The sequence below is a fragment of the Anas platyrhynchos genome, chromosome 4 (assembly GCF_047663525.1).
Source record: "Anas platyrhynchos isolate ZD024472 breed Pekin duck chromosome 4, IASCAAS_PekinDuck_T2T, whole genome shotgun sequence".
NCBI classification, from domain to species: domain Eukaryota; kingdom Metazoa; phylum Chordata; class Aves; order Anseriformes; family Anatidae; genus Anas; species Anas platyrhynchos.
The window spans coordinates 19,326,299-19,344,863 of record NC_092590.1 but is presented as its reverse complement, the minus strand read 5'-3'; the positions used below and the strand labels follow the sequence as shown (position 1 = coordinate 19,344,863).

Here is an 18,565-nt window from a genome sequence, read left to right as displayed (position 1 = left end):
GTGTTCTGACTGTGCCCCATGCTGTAATGATCCAGATTATAGAGAAACAGGCAGGTAGCTCGGGTCTGGCTTCAGGAGGATATTTTCTCCAGCTGTTTCCAGTGAACCTGGCTGAGACAGTCTGTGATTCTTCATTGTTGGTATGGCACAGGGGGGTAGTTGTCAATACTTACGGTTCTTCACTTTTTATTTTGACCGACAGACATCTTCTAACTGATATACGCAGTGAAAAGTTCCGATTGTACAAACTGAAGATGTTGGAAAAAATGGAGAAGTACCTTACCTCAAATAGCTGCAGGAGGAAGTGAGTACTGCACTTCATTACATGTTTTGTATAGCTTCAGTCATTGTGACTCGGTCACAAGGGTAAACTGTGGCCATGAGGCCTCTTCAATATCAAGAAATACAGCCTTTGGTGTATTTATACAGATGTATCAAGTGTTCCTTATTTACTTCTCAAGGAAAAAAAAAATCCTTTTCTTTAGAGGAATCAGGGCCAAGTAATTGGCTCCCCAGTGAATTAATTAATGATGCTGATTTCAGCTCTGTTTTCTGCGATGAATTTAATGTAAATTCTTGTTCTTTTATTTAATTCCCTTCTTTCCCTTGGGTAGAATCATTCTGTCTCATTTTGAAGACAAACAGCTCCGAAAGGTCTCCTCTGGCATCATGGGCACGGATGACTGCTGTGATAACTGCAGGTGCAGGTAAGCATTCTTCCCTTAAGACTGATACAAGAGGTTATGTTCTCTCAGGCTGACTTACAAGGCAAATTACCTGAAAGAATTGACTTTTTATGCATTTGGTTTTGCAGATGTTCAGCCTGAAGCTTATCTTTGTTTGAACAGCTGTCCCTAACTTGCTACTCAATAACTGAAGAAGCTGTGAGGCAGGTTATAAGCAATAAGTTATGCTTTGGGAAAGCCTGTAAATAAACTGTGGCCACAGTTCCCCAAGTGGTTTAAAGCAACTTTCTCAGGCTGTGAAATACACAGTGGTTCATCACTTTGTAAGTCCTGTTGAGTAATTGATCCCAAAAGAAACGCCTTGAAAGCGGGATGTGGTGCCATGTGTCTAAGGTTAAATGGCCAGAGTGTTAAGGGAGCTGCTCTCCTCTTAAAAGTGTGTGCTGACACACGTTCTTTCTGGTGCTGGTAATAATCTCGGATGTGCTGAAGGGAAGCCAGGGGGTCAGGAGTCAGTAGTCACACAGCTATGAGCAGAAACACTTTCCTCCAGCTGTGGTGTGTGTATACATGCTCGCTTTCCCTGAAGCTGTAATAAGTGATTCCTTGTTCTTACTGATCGCATAGTCCTTTATGATCAGAGATGAGATGTTACAGTGTGTTGCTCTTGGCAAAAAAAGTTACGAGCTCGCTTACACTTCCTATATGCTCTAGGATTAAGGAAGTTTTGTCTGAGCCCTGCCAAAACTAACCAGTTTTGGACTAACCAGTAACACAGTGAATTTGTTACATAACTGAAATTATTTGGAATATAGAACATCGTCCTTCTCCATTTTTTGTAGTGATTTGTGCCAATAATTTTTTTTCCAGTCAGTAACACGTGTAGTAACAAGCCATAGAAAAAAAAATAGAGTTGCTGTTTCCTTCAGTTGTTTCCATTTTGTGTGTGTTTATTGGGGAGAGGAAAAAAAATCTCTTGGCTATTAAATGCAACTAAACAAAGTCTGATGCCAAAGACAGTCCAAATATTTAAACACTGAATTCGGAAGATTGCTGAGATGACACTGTTCTGTTGCAGCAAGTACCATGAAGAACTGTTTAGTGTTTGGACATGCAGTTGGGTTAACTGTGTTTGATCTTGGTTTTGGCTTCATCTCGCACTTTGAATCTTAGTTCTTTATGCTTAAAGGCATCTTTATTTGCTCACATAAACATAAACTGAGGTGTGTGTTTTATTTGGTTACCACTTGCTAAATGATCTTTGAAAGAAGGGAGGGAGGACTTGGTTTGTATATGTATATTTCCCTTGTGCCTTTCAGAACCTCCTGTCTTGTGACCCCCAGTGACTCAGAAGGAGGCTTGCAGGACTTTGGACAGCAGGCCTATCAGCTGCTGTCTGCAGTGTGCGCCCTGGAAGAGAAGTTTGGAATTAAAGTTCCCATTTTGTTTCTACGAGGATCTGTAAGTGATATTACAAATCATGGTGTGTGCTCTGAGAGCAGAGGGGCCATTAAGGTGTCCAGACCATTTATTGATACACCAAACATTACATTGATGCACATTTATATTTTTAGTACCTTTTTCTCCCAGTAGATAGATAACTGCAGAGAGGTAGGATAAATTTCCTGAAGCTGTCCAGCACCACTTCCCATGCAGCCTTTAAATGCAACAGGAATAAAAAAGCTGCAAAAGTCCTAAGCATGTTGTACTTTCCTCTTGTGCAGCTACAACGAAGGAACAGCTGCTGTCTCCAATCTCTTGCTGTCTTGGCTCTTTTTCTAAAAGGTATAACGTGCACCCTCATATGGCCCAAGAGCTTAGCTTAGAAACAGTGTGTTATTTGCACTGGACAGAGCTGTCCTGTGTTTTGTGGGTTACTTGGAGTAGGTTATTGGCGGTTGACTATTAACCCAAATATTGGCAGGGGTTCTGAAGCTCTTCCTGTAAGTCTTCAGCCCTTATGCTCTTTATGGTGAGTTTAATGTCTTTGCAGAGACACTTAAGTGGCTTTTCTGTGAAGACTCATCCCTTCTGTTGTCCTGGAAGGAGTAACCTCTTCAGAGTTAGACCAAACAGGTCTCTGCTTGGTAATCTGTTGGTTTATGTTTGAATAAAGCACGCACTGGCTTGTGTTCTGGCTTTGTACTGCTGACTGACTCGCAGCAGTGAGACAGGAAGTAGCATATTAGAGGAGTATGAGTATAAATCATCTATGAATATCTTCACATGCAATGCTTTTAAAATACTGGGGAGGAATGCACCAGACATAAAACATGGGCATAAGAACAAAATCACTTCAAATGTTTACAGCCCAGAAAAAAATCACCTGCAGTACCTGATAACACTCAGGGAATGATGTCACAGCAGCTTTTTTAATAAAAGTAATTGTCACGTAAGTGTGGCTAGGATAAAAATACATTGTAAACCATTTATAATGGTGTTTTTTATATATATATATATATATATATATATGTATGTATGTATGTTATATATATAACCATAATATATTTGTTAGCCATTTATAACACAGACGTTAACAATCCAAGCAACTTTCAATTATTAGACGTTACTGGCAGAATTGACACTCATGCCAAATCGGCACTGCAAATATGGAATAACTTCTTATTGCTTTCAAGAATACATTTTTTCTGGGCTAACATACATTTTTTAAAGCGTTTTTCTTTGCTCTATTGCCTCAGTTTGACCTCTAGAAGAAATGTATGAAATATTCTCTCAGTGCCACCATAAGTTAAACATATCTGTCTGAAGATGATGGGTGTATTATTTTAAGAGATCACATAGCTTCTGGAGAATTGATGTGTTTTTTTGTTGTTTGTGTTTGTTTGTGTTTTTTTTGTTGTTGTAAATTAGTGGTATCTTTTTCCACCAAGTAAGTCCAGGTGACCTCCAACAGACTTCAGGTGGACCACAGGGGAGGCCAAGTTTCACTTAATATTTGAAAGCTGAGTCAGACTGAACAAGGTTTCCCTCTGGGAAACCTTGAACTAGAAATACATTAATAGAAATATTATACTACCATTCTAAACCAAGAAGAATGTGATATTTAAAATGTGCATCGTTTATCAGCAACCAGGAATTTATAGTTATGTCAACAATGATTTTATTGTTATTAATAGTCTTCATGACTCATTGCAAATGGCTTTTAGTAGTAACTCTAACATTTAGTAATTTCTAAGTAGTTAAAATTGCAAGTGTGGCGTAGGACTGACTTGTCAGAAGCCAGAACACTATGACATTTGTCCCAAATATGGAAAAAAAAGTTTATTGTTCTGCATCTTATTCCTTTTATAGAAATTTCTATTGTTAACTTGCTCTTAAAGTTAAGACTCCGTTCTGAAAATGTGCAGCCATTGGAGTAGTTAATGTAGCTGGCATAACTGAAAGGAATGTTTCCAGCTTTAAAATAATGCGTGTTATGAGTTGAATGAGGGCTGTCTAGACACGAGGATGCAGGACTTGGCTTTTTTTGCCTTTGGAGGAGGTGACTGCCTTGAGTTCAGTCAGGGCTTAGTGCCCTGGTCCCATGCAGCAGTGAGGTGAGTCTCTCCTCCACGTGGTTCCCATGCCCTGCTGCCAAAGGGGTGCCACAAGCCCCTCTTCCTGCTGCTCCCCTCCTGCATTTGCTGGACAGGAGCTCCCTGGCTGCCTGAAATTCTCTAGAGTGCTCTTCCCTGTGGTCCCAGGAGATGTTAGGAAGCTCAGCAGGCCTTCCTGTTTTAACCACAGCCTTTCCTGCATCTTGTATTTGTCTTTCTCTGCTCCTCTGCATCAGCCTGTTCTGTTCTCCTTTGTAAAGCAAAACGGGCTCTTAAGGGTAGGAGACCTGTGTTTGTATGGCACCTAGCACAAAGGTGATTCCAGAAGAAGTGCCAACAGGCATCTGGAAAGCCTACATGAATGAGTCCTGTAAATGCAGAAGGCAAGCCTCCACACCACTGTCCCCTGTTGTCTGAGATTATAACGTAGTCATCTTGCATATCACAATACGCTTATTTATAGCATACGTTTTTAAATCTTATGTATGTTAGAAATAGCATACTATATAATGTATGCAAATATTCGAGTCTTTGTATACACTAGAGCATATGTTTAGTGTAAATATATTTGTGTAATCCAAAAAATGTAGTTCTGTAGACCATGTAGTCTTCCCTAGGGGAGGAGACACTCAGCAAAACAGCAAATACAGGGTCTGGAGCATGACCTCCTGTTTCTTATTCTAGCAAAAAACAAAACATTAAAACTTCTTTGTCTGAGACTCTTTGACCTGCTATCACTTGATCCTCTGTTACTTCCCTCTTTCAGAAACGTTCTCAGCTTTTCAGACTGTCAGAGTTTCCCTTCCTCTGAAAGGGGCTTTAAGCCCTCTGCAGTCTGTTTGGGTCTTTATGGGATGAGAACCTATTACAGAGGATCTCATTGGCTTTTTTCCCCCCAGTGTGGACCACTAGTAAGGGATGAGGAAATAGGCAACTTTGTCAAAACAAAAAAATCTTTGAAGGCCAAAACATTACAACAGGGAGCTGAAGTAGAGGAGGAGCCATAGAGCAGGTATCTGTAGTCAGCTTGTTGCAGGCTCTTCACCCTCATCACATCCTGGGATTTAAACAGGCTTTTATTTTTTTTTTTTGGTTGACCTATTTGCTTTTTCTTTAAGTTTTTAAATTAAAAATACAGGTAATGGCTTCTACTCAAACTCAATTCTTAGATATTCAAACCTAGTGATGTATTAAATGGGTCTGAGATTGCCCTGAACAGGTTAAATACAAACTGCACTAATGTGTTTTCTTTTTTTTTCCTTTAGTGCCTTGAGTGGCTGGGTTGTTCCTGTAACTTCCTCTATGTGCAGAAGTGGAGATATTTTAATAGTGTTATAACCTCAGTGTAGTTCTGTCTGGGGGTTTGCTTCAAAATGAGCTTACTGGTTGTGATCTTTTTAACAGCACAGAAGTGGGTTAGGTTAGCAAAGGTGAGAACGCTCTTCAAGCAACGTGGACAAGGCAACAGGAGCTGTTGTAAATGTGGTTACTGTGGGGGGTGTTATATAAACTTGAATAAATGTTTTTGGCTTGTGACTTCACAGGGAAGTTCTTCTGTGAAGGTATGTTCTTGGAGACACCGTCATATCTCAGGATATATCTCACTGGGTATATTGGAAACTTCCTTTCACAAAGGCTGGAGAAGCCTGACCAGTTCTCTCAATTTCAGAGTTCGCAGCGTCTGCCAGAGAGGTACCGAAAGCATCCTCTGTACGGTAGTGGGAAGGACTGGACAGAAAGCTGGTGGAAGTCACTCTGCCAACAGTTGATAATGGAAGGATTCCTCAAAGAAGTCTCTGGGCAGAACAAGTATATGACCACGTGTGGGCTTACCCAGAAGGTACTTCTTGGTGTGAGGCTACCCATCAAAGACTTCTGAGTAATCTATAGCTAAGCCATATGTTGTTTTTTGTTTGTTTGTTTTTTCTTTTCTTACAGGGAAGAAATTGGCTTTTGAAATCTGGATCTACGTCAAATCCAAGTCTTCTGTTACAGTCCAATGAAGACTTAAACCTACAAAGAACTCCCAGAAGGTACTTACAGTATGCATGTCCTCTTGAGCACCTTACATTATTTTAACATCAGATCGGTCTCTGAAGCCTGCTTCTCAAGATGGCAGGTTTGACAGGAAATTGCTGCATTAGACTTTGCAGCCAAACCTTTTCCCGTATGCAGTAACATAATATTTTAAAGTCAGTAAATCAGGTGAAGGTAAGAAACATCAGAGGAAAATCTGCCAAGATTTACCTTCTTTTTAATGCTGATGAGTTATACCATGAGTCTTTAACTAGAGCAGCTGAGAGTTTTTTCTCTGTTTTGCACTTGACCTACATTTTCATAAAAGTTAGCTTTTCTGCTTCACATTCTCAGCCTAGGCACTACATGCCTGTGTTGTAACAAGAATTGCTTCAACATAAATGTGTAATGGTTTGTCTGACCTTGTGTATTTTCTGAAATTTTAACTTTCAAAAGTCTTGGTGAGTATAACTGCAAAAGCGCTGTGTGTTGTCAGTGGTGGTCAGCCGATTTGCCATCGGAGCGTATGGCTTCATGAAAATGGCATGTGAAGTTTTGCTTGTGATCTTCCGCTTCACTGTGAAGTATAACTCATTTTGTTGGTCTTCTTAAATATGAATTTAGGCCAACTCTCTTTGAAGTGCAAGGTAAAGAACTGAAGGCAGTGGAGGCTTTGCTGTGACAACAAATACTGTTAGAATGAAGCTCTTCAGTGTTGGCCTTTGGACACGTCTTCAGATGTCTAGATTGTAATTACCTGATTGATTTACTTTTAAGCGACACGTTGTCAAAGTGCCAGTTTTCTTTTGCCTTCTCTAATTTTCTATTGTGACTTTTTAGCTAGTCTGCAGGTCTTTTAGAAGAATAAAAGCACTTGTTTGTTCATAAACAGTAAAAAGTGGCTAAAAGTATATGCTTAGTGCAAACCAGAAAGTTGATACTTGTATGTTTTCTCCAGAAATGGGATTTTTAAAATTGAATCTTTCTATCAAGACAGCATTGTCACAGAACTTTGATTTCTGCCATCAGAAATCCTTGTCTCTTTTGTAAGACAAGATTCTTGTTCCACGTTAAAGTTTTAGTATTTTGCGTGGGCTTTGAGGTCCTTGGTGTTTCCCTGGAAATGGTGTTTCTAATAACTTTAATAATGATAAGGAAATGTGATTTAACAAAAATTTACCTGTACAAAGTTCCATTCAGTTTGCGTAGCAAAATAATAACTTTTTTTCAAATGGCAGCATGCAAACAATTCAGTCTGATTTGAGTAAGATAGGATTATTTTTTTATTACAACAGTAAATCTTCACCTGTGGCATCGGCGCAGGGCTCCCAAAGCACAAAAAGAACAAAGCAGTCACCAGGCAAGCAGGTCAGTATGGTTACAACTCCTCTTGTGTTTTTACCCATCCTTGTTCGTATTAAAAACCTTGCAAGTGTGTCATGGCATTGCAAATGTACATTTTGCTGCTTACAGCAACTTCATTTAAAATACTGTTAAATTAGCATTTGTCTGTCTTCTTCTGTGTTTTATAGATGTCTTTGTATGAAATGTTTTCATATGAGAAAAAAGATGGAATATCCCCAAGAAGGAATACTGTGCTTAACAGGTACACTATTCTAAACTAAAACAGAATTACGAAGTTCTGACTACATAATAGAAGTATCATTGGTGATACAATCCTTAAAACCAGTACACTGCTTTGAAGTGACCATCAAAATGTTTTGACTGCAAGTAACTAGTATTTAAAAACAAACAAACAAGACTTTAAAAATGTCATTGTTTCAAAACATTGAGCTGCAACATTTAACAAGCTTTGCAGAATTTGTCAAGATGTGTTAAGCTTAAATACTTCTAGTGTGTCATAGGCAAAGCAAGTTTTATTAACTGTGAAATGTAAACTTTAACTGGTTTTACTTCAAATTCAATAGCAAGAAAAATAGAAAAATGTTAATTAAAATGGAGTGATTGCAGCTTTATATTACTGTGGCCATTTATTTTCAGTCAGTATTTTCTATGTGGTGGTTGAAACTGTAATTGATTTTAAATTGTGATTTAGACAAACTGAGAATAATTGCTTTCAATTAAATGTAATTAAGCTAAAACATGATAAGTTGTGACACTGTCTTAAGACTGGCAGAACGGAACATGTTCCCTGTGCAGTCATTGTGAGCAAGCATATAGGTTTAGGTTTCTGCCCTTTTATTCTCTTCTGAGATCAAGTTGAGGCTTTGTGAGGTTAAAGAATAAAACAAGCTTTTGCAAAGGGCAAAGTAATTTGTTCTTGAGGATTGTGTAGCGCTTCAGATCACGCTGACCTTGCATTTTGGAGCAGTTCCATTCTTTCAGACAAGCAGCCTGATGCTGGCAGAAAATGGGAGAACCAGATGTCATTTAAGCTGAGAAACTGTCACTGTAGCCACATGGAGAAAAATTTTCTAGGGACAGCTACAAACTAAAACAGGTTATTTTGCACTTTGCTTAGCAAAGCAAGGAAAAGACACTCTTGTTCTAGTTCTTCTATTTGCAGATACTGCACTGCAATGATGGCAGTCTAATTGGAGGTAGTATTCCCCAAACACATGAGTCTGCTAGCTGTGATGCTGCTCTCTACAGACATACCTAGTAGTAACAGTAGCTTATTTTGCTTACAGTATGGCAGCTGTGAGCTTGTCACTGATGCTTTTAAAGTTATTAGCTCTTTCTAGCAAAGATCAATATTACTGGGCATGGGTAGAAATTCAAGTGATTTTGGTGGGATGTGGTCAGAACAATGTTATGAATGGACTGTAAGAATACACTTTTGCTAATAATACAGAAACCCAGGTGCAGTTAGGGACATAGGTGGCTTGCTTACTGTTTGATTTTTGTGCAGCAAAAGATTATTTTTAAGTTATAGGACTAGCCGCTGAGGAATTACGTTAAATTTGGCCTTGGGGTACTGCTAATTCTGCCCAAATTAGTTCAAGTCCTTTATCAGTGCACCTGGTAGCTTGAGGAGCTGGGCCACAGTCTGACTGTGCTGTCAAAGAGCAGGCCAAAAAAAGTCAGGCTGCTGCTCTCTTACAGCCCAACATGCAAAGTTCATGAATAAATTAATAGAACACAAGGTCTGACTTCTCACTTCGTTATCTTTCTTTTAGTTTCCCAGAACACTCACCTGTGAGATCTCCTTTGAAGTCCCGAGAACCTGTTTCATCTCCAGAAAAAGAACTACAGGTGAGTCTTTGGAAGAGAGGATATCTGTGAATTGCAATCAGCCTGAAGAGCACAGTCCCACTGTATTGAAGAAACTCGCTTGGGCAGCTTGTAATAGTACAAAAATGTCTTGAAAAGGAGCCCTGAAAGAGAATTTTCAGTATGAAGGTTGTTAAGGGATTGTAGGCTTCTTGTGTATTAGTGGAAAGATGAGGGAAGCTTTAATTTTACCTCTCATATTTGAACTATTCCTACGTGCCTGATCACAAGCTTCTTTCTGAGAATTTGTCTCTCTTCTTCATAGACTGCTCTGTATGGCAAGCTGTTGACTGCTAGACAGAAGGTGGCTAATGAGAAGGCAGTTCCTCCAGCTGTCTTGGCAACCAACAAGATCCTGGTGGAGATGGCCCGAATAAGGTAAAGCCAGCATGCATGCCGTTTAGATAAACTCAAAAAACAATTGCAAGCCAAATCACAATTTCTCTTTCTGCTTTTGGGAGTTTGCCTCATTGGTAAAGGAGCAGCATTTTTCCCGAGGACTTTATCATAATACCCTTGTAAAACACTTACTGGTGTAAGTTAAATAGCCATTAATGTTAAACTCTTCTCTTCATGATAGTTCTTATTTAAAAAAAAAAAAAAAAAAAAAAAGCCAACTTTGCATATGTCTCTGTAACTAAGCCTTCTGTCAGCTTGACGGTCGTGGAGGGAAAGGTGCATGTTGTCTGATTGTTACTTGTCCAACTGCTCTCCAGTGTGTTTTAATCATTCTGCTATGTTCATACCTGGTAAGGGTTACAAGAGCATTCAGGTCAGGAGCTGTCCCTTACCTTGCACAGGTAGCTCTGTAGCAGAAAAGAAGAACCAAAATTTTGTGTTGCTCTTGACTACTGAAAGGAAAAGAAAGAAAAACACTTTCTTCATTGCAAGAGAGGGTATTGTGGGGCAGCTCGGTGTTTAATGCATCTGAAGAGCCCTCCCCAGCTGATAAAAAGCATTAGGTAAACTGTTTGGAAGGGATATGTTCTTCCACGCATCTCTAGGCTTATATATTTTTAGGAGGTAAAAGCAAATAAATAACAGATGTAGCTAACGTCCTCTGAGGTATTAGGCAGCAAACCTGAAATTTTTGCTGTGGTCAAGCTTCAAGATACAGAAGTGCAAACAGTGAAATGAATTAGTTCCAGAGATGATAGTGCAGTAAAAATATTTTTAAGTAGTTATTACTAGATCTGCAGCTCTAGCACATATCATTCAGGCACTTGATGTTTCAAAGCATCAACATAGGATGGTTCCATGGCTTTTATTATTCATCCTGAACCAGGCCTACAACTGTTGAGAATGTGAAGAGGATTGAAGGTGTATCTGAAGCAAAATCAACCATGTTGGTCCCTCTCCTGGCTGAAATTAAGGACTTCTGCCAAGCGAATGGTTTGCAGGTATGATTTACTAAAGTGTCTCCTACCATGCAAGAGCACTAAAAGACAATTTGGTCTGCAGCTGTCGGATTTCTCCTTCAGGGTTTGTCCTTGTCACAGCTTTCCCATCCAAACAGAGCAGCCAAACTGTTAGCCTTGTTTACAAATAGGCTTTCTACATCTGAACGTGCTACGTGGTGATAACGTGAGGATCTGGATGATGTTATAAGTGTAGTCATCTTGAAAGTCCAGGGTGTACTTGTAAAGACCACCCACTTAGCAGGGCAGAATATCCAACCAATGCCGTATTACTGAGAGCTTGCAGCTAGTTTAGTGATTTTTGGGCTGGAGTCCAAAGGTTTAGGAAATGTTCTCTCACCAGTTTATTGCTTCAGTAGACTCTGAGAGCAGGACTCAAGTTTGCTTCTGTAAATTTCTCCTTAGGAGACTGACAGAGATAAGAAGCTTTCTGGCTTTCGTGAATACTCTGCTCTGTTTTCGTAGTTGGTTTTACTTCTGTCTGAGATTTTCTGTAAAGTGGCTCCTCATCGCTCTTGCCCTTGGAATGGCAAGAGACTCCGCTAGGGTGGGGCTGTGGAGCACAGGACTGGAGGAGCTGTGCAGCTGTTTATCTTTGGGGGGGGTTGAATTTCCCTGTCAAACTACGGGGATTTAGATGTCTAGAAAGCTTCTTCCTCAACATCAAACTATTGGGTATGGGGACTGCAAGCATCCCTGTTTTTCATTAAATCTGTGATAAGCAAAAATTTAAAATAAATGGAGAAACTTCCTATACAAAACAGCAGACAGAATACTGTAGTTTGTTCTGATGGAATAGTTTTACATATGTCATAAGAACTAAGAAGTTTTGTGTTGATCTGGACACTTTTTGGGGGCTTTTTTGCAAGACTCTTGACCAGTTCCATGCTTTTTATTAAGATGGAGTATGTGGGTGTCCATCCTGATTCCCTCTCTGCTTTCTTTTTGTGGAACATGGAATTGGGGTCAAAACCAACCTGCTCAGAGATGAAATTCTGAAGAAATAACAGAGTTATTCTTCAGAAAATGGCAGGGTGATTCATTGGTTGTTACTGAGTTATAATCCTTTTACTCCTCTTTATCTTACTCAGACGGACGCGTTCCCTACAGATCAGAAAGAGGCATCTCACCGGAAGCATGCTAGAGCCCTTTCTCCCTCAGAACATGTCACATATGTCTTGTTCCAAGACAAAAATCTCTCCGTGGTAAGTTTCTCCCTGTGGAGGTCTCTTCCTTTTTGAGAACTAATGGTGGGGATATTTTGTTGTGGTAAGGATTTTGCAAATGTTTTCTCTTAAATCCTCTGCTAGGTTTTAGTTCCACCTAGTTCTGTATCTTTGCCCTTAATACTGTGAGAAGAAAAAAAAGAACTTCCTGATCAGGTAGCCTGCTGGAAAGGGTAGTCACCAGCTTGAAGTGTGTCTAAGGACTAATTAACAAGAAGCAGTTGTATAATTCTTAATGGGTAACTTGATGCTCCTTATCCACCAATCCTCATGATTGTATACGCAGTGTCTGTATTGTCTGAGGGGAGAAATCAGTAGATGCATGAAACCTGTTCTTTCAAGGAAGACAAGTAACCAGTTTCAATTCTCTCCTTGAAAAGTGCAAGTTTAGGTGGTGTAAATGTGAGATGTTTCTCTTTGCAAGTCTCCTAAGAGAATTCATTTAACATATTTGAAAAACAAGAGGGAATTTATCTTGGTGCTGTTAAACATGTTCTGCTCTGATGTTGTAAATCATATGGATTACTGGGAGGTCAAGTGCATCCTAGCTACTGAACAGGAGATGTGTGAAGCTTTATCAGAGTACCACCTCATGAAGTTGGAGCTGGGTTGATGCTTAACTATGAGGCAAAAGCCTCCACTTCCCTTGTAGTAGAACTTTCTAGGATTCAGCTGCCACAGGGTGGGAAGAGGGTGGTAGTGAGTCGTGACACAGGAACACGAGCTATAAAGCAGGCTGCAGTGAGCCTTCAAGGTGGCCACACAGCACCCTCGCTGACTAGGGCCTCTCCTCATCTGACATACAAGGTAAGACATTGCACTCAAGCTAAGAAGTAGCAGCCTTGAGATAAAAATGCTTTTTACAGATGGAAAAGAAATTAGGGAAGCATTAGAAGTGATAAAGTGCTTGTGGGGTGAGGGGTTGTTGCACAGCTATGACAGTTTCCCCTGTTGCTTTTTGGACATGGGACATTGCCAGGCTTTGAGCTTTCAGTTGTATTTCAGAATGCTTCTGCCACCTTAATTCCTTCTGCCTTTGTTTCCCCAGAGGACTATAAGTGAGACCAGATCTCTTCCTCTTTCTGAGATTGGCACTCACCTGCTCCAGGCAATGAAAGCTGGCTATCCTGTCAACCTGGAGCGAGCAGGTTTGACTCCTGAAGTTAAAAAGATCATTTCTGATGTTATCCATAATCCTCCTATTGACTCAGGTGAGCATTACAGCCCTCATCTGAAGCTTCTCATGGCAGTGGTGTACTAATGAAGAGATTGCAAAATATCACAACTCTGGTACTCCTTTCACTAGCATCTATCACTTTTTTGGAAGACCCATGACAAAGCAGAGCATGGCAATGACAGTTGTTGCTTTCCTTCCAAGGTTGTGTTTCAAAATAGGGCAGTCAGGCCTCATTAAATATCAGAAGAGGGTATCACTCCACAGCATAGTGGAAGGATTTGTATTGCTCTGGAAAAGACCCAGGCACTGCTCTTAAATGTGTACTTACTCAAGTGGAAGTCAGGCAAGCTGAAAGAAATCAGCCTGGTGGCGTCTTCCCATGTGCAATGGCATCTGTGAACAATATGCTGAATAAGAGTAGTAGAATTTCCTTGGGGAAAAGTCTCCAAGATGATGCTTATTTACGAGGATAAGTCTGGAAAATCACGGTGCTGTGGGCTGGTGCTGTTGGCTAATTCAGGGGCTCAAGACAGCCATGTACTTGTGGCTCTGCTCATGGGGGACTTAAAGTTCAGCCTTGCCCTCAGAGCTGAACTTGTTAAGCTGGCTGAACTTTCTGACTTTCTAGCTTCGTGACTCCTGTCCTATTGTGGGTGATCGTATCCTTTCAGCAGCAGTTACAGGCCCAGCCAGATTCTCTGCTTACTTCGTTAAACCTGCAAGTTTAACTCTGCAAGTTTAGCTCTGCAAGTTGTCCATTCCAGCATAACAGAAGATGGGAGGCTATTCAGCCTGAGTTAAAACAGCCTTCCTCTCAAGAGAAAATAGTTGATAGGAGATGCAGGTTAGAAGCAGGCTGATTATAACATTTTAGACTAAACTTGAGGGTGGTAAGTTTGTGCAAATGTGAGGTCGTGGGATAAATCTCCCCCTCATTCTGGTTTCTTATGATACAAACCTATGGATTAAGTTTCACTTCTTCTAAGGCTTTCCATGCCTTCATCTGTTTGTGCTTTAATGAGGGAAAACTGATGCTTTACAACATAAAACTATGAATGAGAGAAAGGACAATTTTTTTTAATAAATAAATTATATTTATATTTTTTCCAAGACACCACCAAAATTCAAGCAATTAGAACGCTTGTTCCTGCAAATATTGAACTGTATCTCATCCAGATGGCTATTGCATTATTGGAGAAAGAGAATGGAAATAAGGCTCAGCGTGGTTCAGGTGCCAAAAGGGTGTTGGTATGGTCGGATGGGCAGCAGGAAAAAAGAGGAGCAGATCAAGCAAGCAAGGAAGATGCTTTGTGGAGTGAAAAAAAGGTTAGTAAAAGAAGCTACAAAAACAGTTTTGTTTAAAAAAAACAAACAAAACAAAAAAAAACTTTTTCCTTTGTAGGAGCAGGCCAAAAGCTGTTTGTTGCTGTTTGCAGTAGTGTTTGGCATTTGCATCTTCCCAATTCACCTTTTCCTGAGCTCTGGATAAGAGTCTTGCTCCCTTCTGAGACAGGACCAGAAAGTTCCTCCTGCAAAGTGTTGGCCTAGGAAGAGGGCTGTCTCTGTGCATCCCAGCTGTGGTCTGCTCAATGTCACTTCAGTTGATCTCTTCCTGTGTGGTACTCTTAGCTCACATCTGCTCTAGTAGGTACTGGATGCGCAACCTGGGAAAGATCAGATACCCAGTGGTCCCACTGCTGTAGACTGCCACAAGTGCAGCTTAATAATGGCCTCAGAATAAGGATGAACACTTTCTGCTGTTGTTCAGCCCTTCAGAAAGTAGATACAAAACGTTCCCTATATAAACAAAGGATTTCTCAGTAGCTGGGACAGTGGAAGAAAACTGAATTCATATTTCTACCTGGTATGAGAGGCTTTGGTAATCTTGACCCTTTAGAGACAGAGTCTACGTTCTGCTCTCACCTTGCTTAAATGACCCAATGATTGATGTGATGTGGGAAGAGTGATTGTTTGTCTAGAAAGCTCAAAGATACCAGGGGAGCTGAAACAGGAAAAAGCTAAGGGCAACACCTGCCAGAGTTGTTTGACAGCCCTTCATGGGCGCCTCTGTGTAGCTGTGATAACATAAAAAGTGTTGTGCCCAGTGTCTGAGTCTTTGGGAGGAGTTTTCTTTAGGAGAAGGAAATACAGAGCTCTCTACTGCAGTTTGAGGAAGGCTAGACAAGCCTTCTAAGCCCTAGGGTGGCCTCTCAGCATCCCCACAAGTCTCTGAAAGTCCAGCTCAGCATCTTGTACAAAAAGCTGCCCTCCACTGAGTAGCTCAAGGTGGGAACAGTAGAAGGAAATTCCTAACTGTAAATCCTCTTGCTGCCTGTACTAGGATTTCACGTCTGTTCCTTACAGGGTTTTGGGATGCCTTCTTTAACTTGGGCTCAAATAATTTTTGGAGCCTTGCCATTTTGCTGAATTGATTGCTTCTTGCCTTCGTGAGCACTATTTTGTTCCTAAAATATTAGTGTCTGAGCCTTTTTTTCCCCTGAAATTGATCTGGCAGTCCATTTGCATTAGCTGTAACTATACTTCATTTTCTGTTGCTGTTGGAGCTAATAACAGGAATGACATGCTATTAGAGATCAAATTAATGTACCAATGAGTAGACTGCAAATCTAAATGCTAATCAAAATAGACTTCATTCCCTTCTCTTACAGAAGATATCTGTGTTCAGACAATATCCTTGTTCCAATAACTGTAGCAAACAGCTTTTAAAACTGCTAATGGGAGACTGAGATGTACACTTGATGCAAAAATCTAAGCTTTAGCTTTTTCAACCAGTGACCAATAGGTATTACAGAGAAATCAGGAGTTAATACCTCTGTGCCTTCAACCCCATTTTCACCTATCACCTTTGCTTGAAAACATATCTGAAAATACAGTACTTGAAATGGAAGCAAGTATTTCAAGTCCTTGGAGCCACTGGAACAGAGGAAGAATTCTTTTCCACTACAAATGTCCTGGTCAAACCACAACAGGGGAAAAAAAAAAAAAAAAAAAAACACCTAAGTAAAACTTGCAGTTCCTATAATTGAAATTAATGCATTTCACTTTTTCAAGTTTTATTTTGGTTAAATGGATAAGAAATAGTTACAGATCTCATTCAACAGAGGTGTTGAACTCCTGTTTATAATTACAGGCTAACTAATTTCCCCCTTTAAAAAAAAAAAAAAAAAAGACTCAGCCTTTCTACTGAATGTAGTTATTGCTTTAATGCATGTAACAGCCTGCTTCATTCCTGTCATATGCAAAGGCACAGAGCACAGATGACACCCAGCCAGGTGACAGGGGTGCAGCAGGCCACACGAAGCCCATCGCATTGGCCTCTTGGAACCAGCCAGCCCTCAATCCTGAGGAGGAGGAACTGTTTTCTGACTCTCAGCCAAAGGTGAGGTTGCTTTGTGCCAGAAACAAAGTCCAGATTTGGTAATTTTGTTGATTATCTTAAACCAAAATCCTGGCTTCTGTTTGGGTTCTTTCCTGTGCCTAGAACTGCAAACTTTTTTCTGCTAATATGCTTGACGTGGATGCCCCTTGTGTTGTCCTTGATGTGCCTGAATCCGATGTGCCTATGCACTTCTACAGCAGCAGCCTGCTTCAGGAATTTTTTTCCCTAGAAGATCTTGCCAGCCCCCTAGTGGCAGATGCTCCCAATACCTTAGGAGGACATCTGGCTCCCTTTCTTCTACTAGGTTGCGTGAGATTGGTTTCTGGTCACACTGAGGATTTCTGTGTTGATGTTCATATGAACAAGCTGTATGAGCATACAGCTGGTGTTTCTCTAAAGGAAGGTCACATGGCTCTGAGCAGCACCACTTGCTGTACAATTTGCCTCAGTTTCTGGTTTGAGGCTAGGAATTGCATGTGAACACAAAACCTGATGCAGACAAATCCATTGTTTGTGGTCTGGTCGTTTATCTCCATCTATGAGCTAAATTGTTAGGTAGTTATAATCTGTAACAGCACAGCAGCATCTTATCTGAAGCACTAAACATATTAGAACATTATTTCTGTTTCCTGATCATGGCTTCAGAGAGCTTCAGGAACATCAATTCTGAGTAAATTGCCTTTGTTCTCAACCAGGAACAGTGTAATGGTGTGTGTACCCTTCATTCTTCACCTGAGCATGTGCTGAGAGCTCTGGTGTTGTGCATGCACCTCTTGTTCTAGGCTCTGCAGCAGCCTGTCTTCTGGCTGTACATCAGTCCTCCTGGTGCATTTCCCGAGGGCAGCTCAGCTGCAGTCTTGAGATGAACATCTCAACAGTTTGGTCCTTCCATTATTTAAAAAATGAAGGGTGAGCAGAAACACATTTATCTCTTGGCTGAGAGCTATTACTGGAATTCATGCTTTATGTTGCTGTGGCATCTTTCCCATCACTGCAAGATGCCTCCAGCAGTCACTAAGTGCAGCGTGTTCACACTGTCCTCCATGAGTTCTGCAAAGCTGATGACTTTCTTGTGGAGGAAAAGGAACCTTGCACAGCTGGTGGCAGGTGCCCACAGTGCCACTGGTGGCTTTCAGCCCCTTTTTCTCAAGCAGTCATTAGGGGAGGTAGCTGATACTGCTGCTCCATTACCAATTTGGGGCGCCCAGGTTTGTCGTCTTGGGTGTGTTTGACAGATTTTTGTTTAAAGGCAATTCTTGAGGATCAGGATAAAAATTCTAAAGCTGTGCCAGCATGCTTTGGTGCAGGTCTAGTGGTTTTCTTGGGCCTGCCTAACATTTCCATGGCACGACGTGATTTATGACTTGAAAAAGGTTCTGGACATCAGGGCTACAGACATAAGCTGTCCTGGGGCAGTGTTAGGTGTTAATACCTCTTGAATAGCATGGTTTGGGGTGCAGAACTGTAAGTTAGAATGACATGTAAAAAAAATAAAAGCTTTTTAATTTTTTGTATCACCTTTTCCTTTTTGCAGGGTTCACAGCCCCCTTGTAAGAGGAAGGTGCCTGCATGGTTTGAAGCCCCAACAGCCCCTGTTGTGCCTGTGCCCCAGATCAAGAAACCCAAAGCGGACACAAGAAAAGGAATCTTTAACTGAAGCTTTTATTTTTTATTTTCTGTAACAGGTGTACGTGTACGAAGGGTAGATGCACTGTGACAGAAATGACTTTATACGGAGCAATACTTTATATGTAGCACTTGGATCTATGCCTTTTTTTCACTGTGTGAAAGTCCTTTATTAAAAAAAAAATCTGATTAAAAATAAAAATCACGTGTGGGATACGAAGTTTA

The 18,565-nt window shown here is 40.6% G+C and overlaps 1 protein-coding gene across 5 annotated transcripts in view; it reads left to right on the top strand.

Moving 5' to 3' along the window:
• Positions 1 to 18,540, top strand: part of WRN (WRN RecQ like helicase) — a 39,803-nt gene extending 21,263 nt beyond the window's left edge. For 2 of the 5 annotated variants that reach the window (XM_072037128.1, XM_072037129.1), the window contains 15 exons: positions 203 to 304; positions 615 to 707; positions 2,006 to 2,147; positions 5,913 to 6,083; positions 6,182 to 6,276; positions 7,555 to 7,627; positions 7,792 to 7,865; positions 9,400 to 9,475; positions 9,759 to 9,871; positions 10,779 to 10,893; positions 12,003 to 12,116; positions 13,186 to 13,348; positions 14,426 to 14,640; positions 16,580 to 16,714; positions 18,249 to 18,540. In XM_072037128.1, coding sequence (XP_071893229.1) covers positions 203 to 304; positions 615 to 707; positions 2,006 to 2,147; positions 5,913 to 6,083; positions 6,182 to 6,276; positions 7,555 to 7,627; positions 7,792 to 7,865; positions 9,400 to 9,475; positions 9,759 to 9,871; positions 10,779 to 10,893; positions 12,003 to 12,116; positions 13,186 to 13,348; positions 14,426 to 14,640; positions 16,580 to 16,714; positions 18,249 to 18,371 — 1,804 coding nt within the window. In that variant the 3' untranslated portion in view covers positions 18,372 to 18,540. Of the gene's footprint in view, positions 1 to 202; positions 305 to 614; positions 708 to 2,005; positions 2,148 to 5,912; positions 6,084 to 6,181; positions 6,277 to 7,554; positions 7,628 to 7,791; positions 7,866 to 9,399; positions 9,476 to 9,758; positions 9,872 to 10,778; positions 10,894 to 12,002; positions 12,117 to 13,185; positions 13,349 to 14,425; positions 14,641 to 14,716; positions 16,715 to 18,248 lie in introns of those variants that run through there. The other 3 variants (XM_072037127.1, XM_072037131.1, XM_038177866.2) reach the window with 2 other exon arrangements.
• The last annotated feature ends 25 nt before the right edge of the window (positions 18,541 to 18,565 follow it).